General features: G+C 56.6%; 6 protein-coding genes across 6 annotated transcripts; 4 read left to right on the top strand and 2 right to left on the bottom strand.

The window, feature by feature from the left end:
* Positions 1–14: 14 nt before the first annotated feature.
* On the top strand, positions 15–1,441 carry BDY17DRAFT_305877 (uncharacterized protein). Its single transcript, XM_033734937.1, has 3 exons — positions 15–37; positions 134–1,305; positions 1,406–1,441. The coding sequence occupies exon 2, from the start codon at positions 138–140 to the stop codon at positions 1,152–1,154; it is 1,017 nt and encodes a 338-aa protein (XP_033585381.1). The 5' UTR covers positions 15–37; positions 134–137; the 3' UTR covers positions 1,155–1,305; positions 1,406–1,441.
* Positions 1,442–1,836: 395 nt separating this feature from the next.
* On the top strand, positions 1,837–3,187 carry BDY17DRAFT_305875 (uncharacterized protein). Its single transcript, XM_033734936.1, has 2 exons — positions 1,837–2,527; positions 2,586–3,187. The coding sequence occupies exons 1-2, from the start codon at positions 2,051–2,053 to the stop codon at positions 2,853–2,855; spliced, it is 747 nt and encodes a 248-aa protein (XP_033585380.1). The 5' UTR covers positions 1,837–2,050; the 3' UTR covers positions 2,856–3,187.
* A 389-nt stretch (positions 3,188–3,576) lies between these two features.
* BDY17DRAFT_258521 (uncharacterized protein) lies at positions 3,577–7,071 on the top strand (the record flags this gene model as incomplete). The annotated part of the gene is made up of 1 exon (XM_033731782.1): positions 3,577–7,071. One exon carries the CDS (start codon positions 3,577–3,579, stop codon positions 7,069–7,071), a length of 3,495 nt encoding a protein of 1,164 aa, XP_033585379.1.
* A 58-nt stretch (positions 7,072–7,129) lies between these two features.
* BDY17DRAFT_59621 (uncharacterized protein) lies at positions 7,130–8,186 on the bottom strand. Its single transcript, XM_033738538.1, has one exon. It carries the CDS (start codon positions 8,089–8,091, stop codon positions 7,189–7,191), a length of 903 nt encoding a protein of 300 aa, XP_033585378.1. The 5' UTR covers positions 8,092–8,186; the 3' UTR covers positions 7,130–7,188.
* A 16-nt stretch (positions 8,187–8,202) lies between these two features.
* On the bottom strand, positions 8,203–10,758 carry BDY17DRAFT_305869 (ARS binding protein 2-domain-containing protein). Its single transcript, XM_033734935.1, has one exon. It carries the CDS (start codon positions 10,415–10,417, stop codon positions 8,282–8,284), a length of 2,136 nt encoding a protein of 711 aa, XP_033585377.1. The 5' UTR covers positions 10,418–10,758; the 3' UTR covers positions 8,203–8,281.
* Positions 10,759–11,093: 335 nt separating this feature from the next.
* BDY17DRAFT_234350 (beta-lactamase/transpeptidase-like protein) lies at positions 11,094–12,194 on the top strand (the record flags this gene model as incomplete). Its single annotated transcript, XM_033730270.1, has 1 exon — positions 11,094–12,194. A coding segment is annotated over one exon (1,101 nt), but the record flags the coding sequence as incomplete, so codon positions are not given.
* Positions 12,195–12,544: the final 350 nt, after the last annotated feature.

The following is a 12,544-nucleotide window of genomic DNA, read 5'->3' as shown; positions in this document are numbered from 1 at the left end:
TATGTGCATCATCAAGCCTCCCCCTTTTCGTGCCACGGTCAGTCTCGCGCGTGTGCGCCGTCTTCCTCTTTCCTCATCTCTGCCGCTGTCTCTTTCCCGTCTTCCACTCCTTTCTCATCTTGACACTCTTCAGCAAGATGAAGCTCACCACCACTCTTTCTGTTCTTGTCGCTTCCGCGGCTACCGTCTGTGCCGTGTCTCTGCGCGGTGCGGACGGGTTGGGCATCGATCGTCGTCACGGCGAGCACCACATCCATCATGGCGAGGGATCGCGCCCAAACCATCCGGGCGGCCACGCCTGGCCTTCCACTCGGACCGCCCCTTATCACCCCGCCGAAACAACTCCGCTCAGTGCCGCGGCAGGTGCTGTTGGTGCTATCGTAGCGCCGATGCACGTTGACGGGTCCACCAGCTTCCCTTCCAGCGGCAACAACAGTGCAGCGTCCAACCTGACTCTGCATGGCTTCGGCGGCTCTGGGAACTTCGCTGGGCCTGGCTCAGCAGCGTCGGGAGCAGGGTCTGCTGCTGCTGCTGGAAACCACACCAAACATGGGGAGTGGCAGTGGGGATTCTACAACGCCAGCGCTAATGCGGCCTCGGCGGCAGCAATCACCAACCCAAACGCCACCAATGTCACCCTTACATCGATCTCTCACGCCAACGCGACCACATTCGAAGGGCCGCATGGGCTGGTGACAGTTGCCTACGCAGAAAGCCGGAGCATCGCCACGTCTCTTCAAGGCGACCACGCGGAATACTGGGCACATGTGACGAGTTCCTCGGGGCCGTGGGCCGGTGACAATTGGATACACGGCGACCACGGTGGGTGGCACAAGGGCCAGGCATATGGGAGTGCCGAGTACGGCAAGTTTTCGGCAGAGGCGGCCGCTGGGAATGCTTCCGTGTACCTCTCCGCTACTGATCCAGGACCGCCGTATGTCACCAGCTCCCTCCCGCCACAGCCCAACCCGCCAGTCGCCCTCGATGCGACACCCAACGACGATGGAGTCGAAATCAGCCTTGCTAGCGGCGTAGGCGTCCCGAGCCATTACACCGGCTTCGGCGTCGCCTTTGGGTACGGCCCGGGCCCCGTCTTAACCAACGCGACCTTTACACCGAACAATATTGATATTGAAAATAGCGTAACAGGATAGCCCTACTTATGCCTCCCTGGAAAGGCTACAGCTAGTTAGCACGCAGTATAAACAATCTTGAAATTCTAAACCGCAGCTAGAGTGCGGCCCTCGAAATGCGGGGGTTGCCACGCGTGTCGTGCAGACCAATCGACGCCGACGACTTAGCATGTACCTAAGGTATGCATTATTATTGCACCCTGATGCGCCAAGCTCGCCCGTGTCCGCTTTGAGCAAGCTTGTGCATGTGGCCTCCGCGGAGCTTTCTAGCTTACCGCGATGAAGCTTTCCTTCCCCTCTCAACCCTCTCTTATCGCAGCATCGAGAACGCGAAGCTCGCAGGTCTAGAGTATGTAAGTGCGTCCATCTTCCCGCGCTACGGCAGTCTCTCCGGTTCGTGCCGTCTTTCTTCAATTTCCCCCTTCTGCATATGTTCCTGCCTGGTCTCCTTCATTGCTACCTCTCGGAATGATGAAACTTATCGACACGCTTTCAATCCTCATCGCTTCCACCATCACTGCCGGTGCCACTGCTTTGCGTCGTGGTGTCGAGACTCTCTGAAAGGCGATTGATGACCATCCGCCGCCCTTGATGCTAAACAGGGCAAGTCGCGGCTTCGGTGGACCTAAGCGCGTGAAGCTTCCAGGGAACGGCAGCGGACAAGCTCAATTTCTTCGCATCTAGGCTCTTGTCACAAGCATCACACCATTACTCCTACGATTCCAGAGGCTGACCTCCCGACTGTACGGCCGTAGCATACCACAGTAAGTCTACTATTTGCTGAGCAGTGTTTCTCTCGATTTTCACGTATTTCCCCTTCTCACAGTCGCCCTCGCTGTATCTTTCTCTTCATACCTCTGACTTTTGTTCCACTGCATTTCTTCCGTTTCTTCCATTTCCCCGAAACTCGCATCACCATGAAGCTCTCCACGTTTTACTTCGTCTTCATATCCGCAATTACCGTCTCCGCCATGACTCTGCAGGAGCATGACGGACTGGCCATCGAGCGTCGCGCTGCCAAAGAGTCAACGACCACCGCTGTTTCATCAGCTCGGACCACACCCTCTGATCTCAGCGGCGCGCAAGTCGTTGTCGGCGCTGTTGTAGCGCCGCTTTCGGTCAGCGGAAACGGGCAAGGGATGGCCAACAATGGCTCCGCGAACGGCAACGTAGCAATATCTGGTGCGGGTAGCACGGGCAACTACTCCGGACCGGGCTCGATTGCTTCGGCGGCGGGATCAGCTAGTGGCTCTGGGTACAACACTGCCATCGCTATTGCGGCTTCGGCGGCAGCAATTGTCAACCCGAATGCCACGAATGTGAGACTGACATCGACATCTTTCACCAACTCGACCACGTTCAAGAGCCCGCTAGGCACGGTGACGATCTCCTACGTAAGACCTTACACGCAGTCTCTCCCTTTGATGATAACTGACACGATGTCGTTACCAGGCTGAGTCGCACAGCACCGCCGAAGACGCTCAAGGCGATTACGCCACATACTGGTCATATGTGACCAGCATCTCCAGCCCACTAGGAAACTACACCCACGGCAACCACGGCGGATCACACAGAGGCCAGGCCAATGGGACAGCGCAGTACAGCAACGCTTCTGCCACCGTGTCCGCGGGTACTGCTTCCGTGACGGCAGGAATCAGCGATCCAGGACCGCCCTTTACGTACGGACCAGGCGTCGGTGTGCCACATGCTGCGAAGTTTTGAAAAAACTGCTACAGATGGTCCTGTGGCTCAGGGTGTTCTGGGAATCGACGCGCTCGCACCAGGCGGTGGATATGGCCTCATTAACGGAGCCAATTCTGGACCATACTCCAACGAGGCCTCGGTGGGAATTACCGTTTCCCCGTAGGCACGGCCGAGGAGATCCGTTGATGGACGTTTGAGCATCATTGCTGCGCCACGCGAAGTCGTTGTTCGAGGCACGGGGGCCTGGGTCTTTCAATTGTTGCATCGAATTAGAATGCAGTAAGGGCATATAGTAACGTGACATTCGATGGAGGCACCATCATGCATCAATCTTTGCTGCGTTCTATCCAGGCACCCAGGACTGTTCTGTTCGGGGCCTTGTGTGGCGTTCCTCCCATGCTTTGTGGCGCACGCCCCGCCGTAGAATCAACCACACCTCGTGAATTCTCGCAGATTCTCCACTCCTCCACCTCGTCACCTCCCAGAACGTGCGGAGCCGGATGAAACGTCATCGTCAAATTCAAGCGACCAGAAACATCCACCTGCCTCTGCTTTCATCGAAGCCTGACGACTCTTGACGCAATACACTTGGGTTCCCGCCACAGTATGTCATCGAAACGCCGCTTGGAGGCTGCAGGTGATGGATGCCAAAGATGCTCCACACACGTCGCCTGAAAAAGCACCGGCCTCGCGCCCCTCGAGTGCCACCGACACGTCAAGGTATGTGCGGCGTCATGCCATGCTTTACCTATCCTCATCTGCGTCTGTTGACGGTTCGGATAGCGTCGTGCACTCTGTGCCGCTTGTGCTACACAGCAAGTCGCCCTCTTCCGCCGCGAGCAATGATCGCATAGCCATCTCCAATGCGAATTCGGATAGCATACAGATTATCCAACGCCCCGAGCCACTAGATGTTGATATCGGCCAGACCTTGACGGCCGCTATTCGAAGATTCTCCGGAGTGCAGCCCACCACCGAGAAGTCGCACGGCTTCTCCAACCTGGAAGATGCGCTGACGCAGGCAGCTGTGATTGTGCGCTACAATGCAAAATGGCTTGCCGAATCAGAAATCGTCGCGCTCTTGCAGTGCACCATTGATGCTGCCGCGACAACATCCACCTCCGCAGAGCTCTCTGCCGCCGTTAACCTCGTCGACACTGTGACAGTGTATTCACTACTGCCTTCGCAATGTCTCAAAGATGTAGTGAAGTTCTTATCGCAAGTCTACTATGCCGCTACACGGGCTCACAAGACAAACAAGCTCGCTCAAACGACATGGACCGTGTTGCTACACCTGCTTGAATCCCACCTCGGCGATCAAGTAGTCGTCGCCCTTCTCGACATCTTCGAATCTGCAGACGAAACCCAACTCGAGTCCCGGATCGGTTATGCTCAGCTCGCTGGCGCGCTTCTCATCGTCTCCGAGAACCTTTTCGAAGGGGTCAATGACAGCGAGCATTCTACCATTCCATCTGTCACCTTGACACAGCTCCTGGATACTCTTTGGCCCGCCGTTGTCAATGGTACCGACAGCGTCAGAGTGGCGATCATGGAGACGATGCAGACTTTGCTTCTACATGAAAGCGCCGTCGTGGATCTCGACGCGCACTGCAGCTGGGATCTTCTATTGGAGGTGCTGGAGCCTTGCATCACGCTGACCCCGGACGACCCCGGTGCGAAAACTTTGGTCAAGACTTTAGTGTCAAGGGCGGCGCACTTCGAAGAAAGGAATCTTCCGATAGTGGCAAATTTGGCCATAGACCTCAACTTACCGCTCCCGGCATCTCTTTCGGATGCAATGCTTCCGTTGTGGGAAGAGGTCTTGCCAACGAGAGATACTCCAAACGCCTTCTCACGGCTACTCACAAAACTTTGCCGATCCAGCCAGTACACCTCGGAACTCAGCACACTGATCGACAGAAGTGCTGTGGACATATTCCTGCGTGGTCCCGGAAATCGATACTTTGCCACCTTCGTTCAGACCGTCCAGAACTTGGTGATCGATCCAGCGACGACGCAAGATGCTGCAGACGTGCTGGCCCAAGCGCTCGTCATGATGTTCAGACACACAGTGCGCTTCCCGGGACTGCAGCAAGATCTCGAAACGCTCTTCCAGGCTCTATGCAAGACATCACTCCGCTGCGTCTCTGCAGCGGAAGCCATGTTCTCAATTCGTGCCGATGTTGAAGGCTCTGTTTATGTGGAGTCGGGCTTGTTGTCGAAATTGTTCCCGGCGCACAGCGAATCGACTTCGGTGTCTGCAGTGATGCACGATGCGTCCGCACTTCCGTTACACGCCTGGCACGATGCCATCTTGACCGTTCTAGATGGCCAAGTAGAATGGAACGTGTACCGTTGCTTTCTAGAGAAGCTCCCTTCTCACCTCGGCAACCATACCATGTTCGATCCCAGGATAGACTTTATCCTGAGTGTACGGCGAAAGGCATGCAACTTGCTCGAGTCCGGCGCTTATCCCGAACCTCCGCCAGAAAGCGGACTCACCAAGTCGCACGTTACCGTAGCTTTGCTGCACATCCTGACAGCAGCCCTCAGCTATCATCAATTCCTCTCAAAGAATGACACTCTGGAGATGGTGTCAATCTTCCTCAACATTGCCGGATCGCGGGACTACGTCGTCAGCACGTCTTGCATTCATGCTTTGACCATTTGCTGCTACGAGCTGCCGGACCTCATGACAAGCTACATGGACGATGTCATTGATAAGATGTCGAAACTGGTGACGCAACGCTACCTTGCGATCCACGTGTTGCTGTTCTTGGTTGGCCTGTCCCGGCAATCCAAGCTCTTCCACAACTTCCAAACGCACGACTTCAAAAAGATCTTCGGGGTGTGCGGAAGCTATCTGCAGTCAATCCGAGGGACGAGCGCTCTGGATGAGCGGCCGTCTTCACTCCCAAGCGATCAGACGAGCAGCATGAGTGCCGAGTCCTCTGACACTCTGCCGCAGTACGTGTATGCGCTCGCACATCATACCATTGCCTTTTGGTACCTGGCTTTGAAGCCTCACGATCGCGTCCTCAAAGAGTACATTACGAGCTGTCTTCGGTATACGACTGCGAGCGGGCAGGAAATCGTTGAGGATCAAGGATTAGTGACCATCGATCTCATGGACGGCGTCGATGCTGCTGAGTCAGGGGTCGCCAGTGATGCTGATCAAGCACGCTTTGAAGACCTTGACGGTAGGATTACCGTGTTGGATCGCCTTTCTGGTTTGTTTCTTTTGACGACCGAGACCGCATTGCGGACTGGCAAGACCATTCTGACTGTCCGCCGTGCCACGGGAACGATGCGCCGTGTCATTGAAGCAAGCGGGCGTTCGGCCAGTGTCAGAGCTACGATGGAGGGCTCAGAAGACAACTTCATCTCCATCTTTCCGGACGACATCAACGGACGCACGTATGGCAAGATTCTGGTGCCAGCTCCGACTTCCCTCTTAGGATCTCCGCACGCTGCCACGCTACCAGAAGATCCGGCAGTCCAAAGAGCGATACAGATCTTCGATCGCACATCTGCTCTTGACTCCCACAAAGCAGGCGTCATCTACATTGGCGAAGGACAAAGCACAGAGGACGAAATTCTGCAAAACTGCATGGGCTCGCCAGACTACCACGAATTCGTCCTCTCCCTCGGAACACTTACACGCCTCAAAGACGCCGCCTTCAACACCCAAGGCTTGGACCGCATGGACAACGCCGACGGCGAGCACACCATAGTCTGGCACAACACGCTGACGGAGCTCGTCTTCCACCTGCCGACCTTCATGCCGAACAACGAGGATGTCCACCTCAACACGGCTAACAAGAAGAAGCACATCGGCAACGACTACGTCAACATCGTGTTCAATAATTCCGGCTCCCCCTTCGCTATGGACACCTTCCCCTCGCAATTCAACTACGTCTACATCGTCATCACCCCCTCGGCCCGCACGCGCTTCATCCAAACCCGCACGCAAAGCACGGAGACGGATCGCAAGGATCGTTTCTACGCCGTGCAGGTGCTCACGCGCGCGGGATACCCGACTGTGTCGTCCGCGGCGGAAGAGAAGATTATCAGTGGGAGTTCGCTGCCGGACTACGTGCGCAACTTGGCGCTGAACGAGTGCATTTTGTCTTTGATGTGGGCGCATCGCGAGGAGCCGGGCGAATATCCGAGCTCTTGGCGCAGTCGACTGTTGCAGATTCGGCGATTTTGGGAGCGGTATGGGGACTCATAAGGCGTCTACCTGGGACGGATAGTTTGTGCTAGTATTCGATGGCGTCAAAAGCGTTTTGCAACCAGTCGAAAAGCTGGACATCATGCCTCTGGTGCATGGGACTACCAAGCAACCATATCAGGCTGAGCGACCGTCGTATCCCCCGAATCCCCTATCCAGCACGTCAGCTTTCTCTCTCAAAATCAGCAGAACAAAATGAAAGAGAATGCACTCACAATTATACCCCCCATGCTGAAACAGCATGAAATCCTCCTCGTCCCACAAATTCGACGTAACCGGCACCCTCTCCCACCCCCCCTCCTTCCCCCCCTCCATCCTCACCTCAAAAGCATCAATCCACCCCCAAGGCAACCCACTGCGACAAAAACGTTTCAACACCGCGACGAAATTCACAAACAGCGTCTCAATCTGCTGCTCCACGAATCTGTGCCCGTAGTTCTCGTCCAGCTCGCCGCCCAGAGGGGTGACGGTGATGCGCACGAGTTCGAGGTGGAGGGGGGAGCGGAGAGCAGAGGGCCGGGAGAGGTGCGGGCCGTGGTAGATGTATTTTTTCAGGGTGTCGGAGACGGCGGAGAGGAGGGCGTTTTGCGCGCCGTGGGACATGTACGCTGGGTGGAAGATGTGGTTTACCCGTAGCGTGATTTCGATTGTCGTGGTCTTATCCGGGGGCAGAGGCAAGCGCGTCCACGTCGTGAAGAGTTTAGGGTACTCGAGCAAAATGGACAGTTTCGCGGAGTCGTCTTCGTCCGGCACGCGATCCGGGCGGGTCAAGAAGCGCGCGATTTCGCCTTGCAGTTGGCGACTCGTTAGGCTTAGGCACAGGTATTCGGGGATCGCGGGGTGCGCGGTGTGGTGTGCTTGCCATTGCCAGCGGGCGCTGGTGCCGATTGGGATGCGTTTGATTCTGTAGGCGGTGGAGTCGCGGACGGCGTGGGCGTTGTAGGGGTCTTCGCTTGTTGCGTGGGTGAAGATGAGGTCGCGGAGTTCGAGGGGGAGGGCGAGGAGTGCAGAGCTGGACATTTTGATGGAGTTTTTGAGTGGGAAGATTGGTTGATGATGCGCTACAGGGTGTTTCCAATATTGATGATTTATTCATGTTCTGCGGAGTGAGATGCCATTGAAGTCTTGCGAGATCGGAAAGAGTGATTGTGTCATATGGAGGTCGAGGTGAAGCTTGGGTTGCCGAGCTTCATTCCCCGCATGCCTCATATCAAGACATTCGGTCGTTACTAAATCCCAACAAATCATCCAGTAATCGCTCAATCACTCGATCCCTAAACCTCTCGAACTCGCCCTTTGCTATATTGGCCCCAAACTCCAGCGCTTTCGCCCGAATCTTCCAATCAATGCCGTCCGCGCCAATAGATGAAGGGTCCGACAGCTTCGACACTCCCGACTCTTCCATCCGTGACCTCATGCGCTGCGCAGCGGAGGAGTCCATTCCAATGCGCCTAGCCGTCTCGGAAAATGTCTCTAGCACTTGGTCGTGGATGTCTAGACCTTGTGGGGCGGCAGGAGGGCTTAGTGAAAGGCCGCGGAGCTCGAAAGTCCCCGTGCATCCGCCTGTAGTAGCGGTCCAGGAGAAGTCGAAGACGCTGCGGATCTCAGTCGCGTCATCTTCGTCGGCGGAGACGAGTTGCTCGTAACCTTCGTCGTCCGTGCGGAAGCGGGCCACTGTGATCTTCTGATTGTGGCCAGCGGCTGGTCCAAGAGGGACATTGAGGTGCTCGCCCATGCCTAACCACGACGCGGCGGTAAGCCGAGCGATGTCGTCTCGCGAGACGTCTGTATCTGTGCGAGGGATGTTGAAGCGTTCGAGCACCGAGTCCGCAAGGCGCTTAGCCTCGTCACCACTTAGGCGTGCTCGTCGACCCGTCAGGTCTGCCCTTAGCAAGACGCTGGTGAGGGTGCGTCTAAGCACTTCATACGAGAAGCCTGGAATCGCCCGATCGATGACGGTAGGGGCTTCTCTCCGTTCCTTTGAAACTGCTGCTCGTCCGGTGTTTGCATTCACCTCGTTCGTCTCCCCATTCACCAGCACACGTGGTGGTGTTGCCAGTCTCACTGGCCCGCCCGTGTGGGGCGGGACTTGAAGAGAGAGTCGGCCAGGCCGGCTCAGTGTCTCCCCTGTTGCGGAGACTGGGCGATTTGCAGACATGGGACTCCGCTCATCAAAGGCAGGACATGGGTCCATCGAGGCTACCGGCGCAGTAAACGCTGGCTCCAACGTCCTGTCGTTGACCGGATCGGCCGGGAAGGTTGTGAATGGGCCATCTTGCACATTCCGGCTCGCTGGTGGTCGCCCGCGAGGCTTCGCGCCGGGGCCGTTAGCAGAGGGCCATGCGCTCGAGACGGCCGGTCCGTGCTTTTTGCGTTTGCGGGTGGAGAGGGTGATGGCAGTCTTCGGCTCGTTCTCCAGAGAGGTATCGAAACGCTCTGACGTGTAGGTGGTGGGATGCGCAGTCATTGGGTGAGGCGTCAGTGGATTCTGAGAGGCATCGTTGACATGCCATCGAAACTGCGATGAAGTAGCAGCAGAGTGTGGCACAGCGCTTCTGTTCGCCCAAGGTGCAAAAGTCTGAGGTGTAACGGCGGATGCCACGGCCCACGGATCGTGCGAATTACTTGGATGTGCACTGTACGGGCCCATGTTCATTGGATGTGGCGAGGCCACGAGGGCGTTGGAGTCGTGGTCCATCAGCCGGGCTTGCTTATGCCCTACCGCTGACCCTGCCGCGCCATCCTGCTCAACATCCGAATTACGTCGTCGCCCTCGTTTCGGGCGGAACGAGGGATCCAATGCTCTGATTGCCAGATCTTCCTCCGCGACCACGCCATCTCGGCCATTCGGGGGATGCGGATCAGCTGGAGGTGGCACGTCGGTGAAGTAAGAGTGCTCTTTCCCGAGGAGGTACTCGAAGAAGGCATCGACATGCATGGCTCGCATCCAGCGTTTGAGTCGCACGGTATATTGCTGGACCTTCTGGACGGACTGACCCTTGGCAGTGTCGGGAGCCTCAACACCTAGATCCAACGCGAGTTGGGCCCATGTCTTGATTTCTTTGGCGTCGAACTGGCGAATCAACTCGTACAGACGGAAGGTCTCGAAGTCTTTGTTGTCGCTCCTCGGAGGGCTCTCGAAATTGTTCCTCAGAGTTTCGGTGTCGACGTCTAGAGCAAAGCTAGGGTTGCAGTAGAGGATGAACGCGACATAGGCGTCCGTAAGAGTCTCTGATGTGACTTTCCTCGACGGTAGAGATCTGTCCATCGGAGTAAAAGCACCAGTCTGATTAGGACTGGCAGAATCGAGCCCTGGTGACAAAGCGTGGTTGGCCATCCTGTTCATCCAAGACCGGGAAGGAGAGTAGATATTCTGGATGCTGCTGGCGTTGTGATGTTGTTGACGATGCACGCAATGCTCTGGCAAAGGTGCGGATCAAGCAGAACGTCGGCGGCTACATGAGTCGTCCATTGACACCGTCAAAGCCTCGTTCCGTCCGTCTGGTGCTTAGGTCTGCCGCGGTTCGTCTTCTTGATAGATGGTATGAGCACATTAGTAGGCATTAACAGGCAGAATGGGAAGCTAAATGGGTCGGAAGGAGGCGGGAAAGTCGCGATAAGTGAGGTTAATTGTGGCTTGGCAATGTTGGCCTCAGGCCGGCACAGCGCCACGTGCTTCTGTCCGTTTGTGCAACTACACTTCATCCTTCTCGCAAAGACATACACGAAAGACTCCATTGCCCCACTGGAAATAGCCCTTGATCGAACGCCCTACGATTGCTTGTAGAAGACTACGCCATGGCGCAATGTAACCTTCCACGGAGTGGAATGTCACTCGCTGCCGATCTCGGCCCATTCGAGCAGACATAAGGCAGCAGGCATGATAAAGCGAGAGATGTAGTGCGCTATAAAGGCGCGGCTGCTCGCAAATAAAAGAGGGCCGACAAGAAAGGTGGTGCATCTATTGTTCAACAAGAACCATGGCCTCGAAGACGGAGCAGTCGCAATACTTCGACCACCGCTTTGATGCGCTGGTCGACAAGACGCTCAAGCAATGGCACGTCCTAAGTATCTCCTTCGCCATCACGGATCGCTCATCGACTCACACCAAATGCTACGGATTAGCGGACGTCGATTCAAGCACCCCAGTCGACGACAAGACTTTACATTATATCGCATCCCTCACCAAAGCACACCTCTCCGCAGCCTGGGCACTGTACATCTCCTCCGCCGCCAACCAGGCAAAGCCAGAACGCGAGCGTATCACATGGAGAACTCCACTAGCCCACATAATCCCCGACGACTTCCAGCTCTCAGACCCAGCGCGAACCAACGAAGTCACACTGGAAGACGCACTATCCCACCGCACCGGCTTGCCGCGACACGACCAATCCCGCGAACGCTTCGACATCAAGACCACAAAAGCGCTGACGCGCAACCTGCGCAATCTGCCCTTCCAAAACAGCCTGAGAACGCGGTTCGAGTATTGCAACGTCATGTTCGTCGCCGCTTCGCACGCCCTCGAAACCGTGACGGGCAAGCCTCTTGCCACCGTGCTGCGCGAATGGCTCTGGGACCCTATGGGCATGGACTCGACGTACGCAGGCGACAGCGAAGCAGCGTGGACTGCAGATGGAAATACGCTAGCAACGGGCTATGCGTGGAGCAAACCGCGAGATGCAGGCGCAGACGTAGCCGCAGAGCTCGAGGAGCAACCGCACCCCGACCTCTCCGTAACCTCCGGCGCGGGCTACGCAATCTCCACCGTGCGCGACTACATCAAGTGGATGCAGGGCCTGCTCGGGATAATAGATAGTCCACTAACCGACGACATAGTGCACAGCCTCTGGACCGCGCGCACACTCGTGCACGAGCAGGCGCGCAAACCGCCGTGCGAGGGCCTCGTGGGTTATGGCCTGGGCTGGTTCATCGCCATGTATAGAGGGCAGGAGGTGCGCTGGCACTCCGGCGGCCTCGCAGGCGCTGGGAGCCTCGTGGTCATCCTTCCCAACCTGCAGTGGGGAGTCACGTACTTCGCCAATGCACACGATGTGAGCGCTTCGCTGAAGGGCCTTGCGTTCGAATTAGTCGACATTCGTCTCGACGTCCCCGAGCAGGAGCGGTACGCTTATTCCAAAGTCGAAGCTTGCTATCTAGAAGGCTTGCAGGACGCAGAAGAGAGCTATGCCACTGCGTTGCCGCGACTCTTCCCCGGTGCGGCCGCTATCGACACGGAGCTGCCAGATCCACGATACCTGGAGCGCCATGCTGGCCAGTACTTCAATGCCGCTTATGGCCGCATCGTCGTACGCCCTGGCGAAGATGGCCACGGGCGACGATGCTTGCTGTTTGAAGTCGAGACCCGTACGTCGAGCAGCACTTACGAGATGCACCCTCTCACCGGGACTTCGGAGAATTGCTTCCTCGTGACGATGTATGGCACCGGGAATGTCACCAAACAGGCCACGCGCGC

Source organism: Neohortaea acidophila (assembly GCF_010093505.1).
Source record: "Neohortaea acidophila strain CBS 113389 unplaced genomic scaffold BDY17scaffold_13, whole genome shotgun sequence".
In the NCBI taxonomy this organism is placed as follows: domain Eukaryota; kingdom Fungi; phylum Ascomycota; class Dothideomycetes; order Mycosphaerellales; family Teratosphaeriaceae; genus Neohortaea; species Neohortaea acidophila.
Note: the sequence above shows the minus strand (reverse complement) of the source record. Positions and strands in the feature narration are given on the sequence as shown.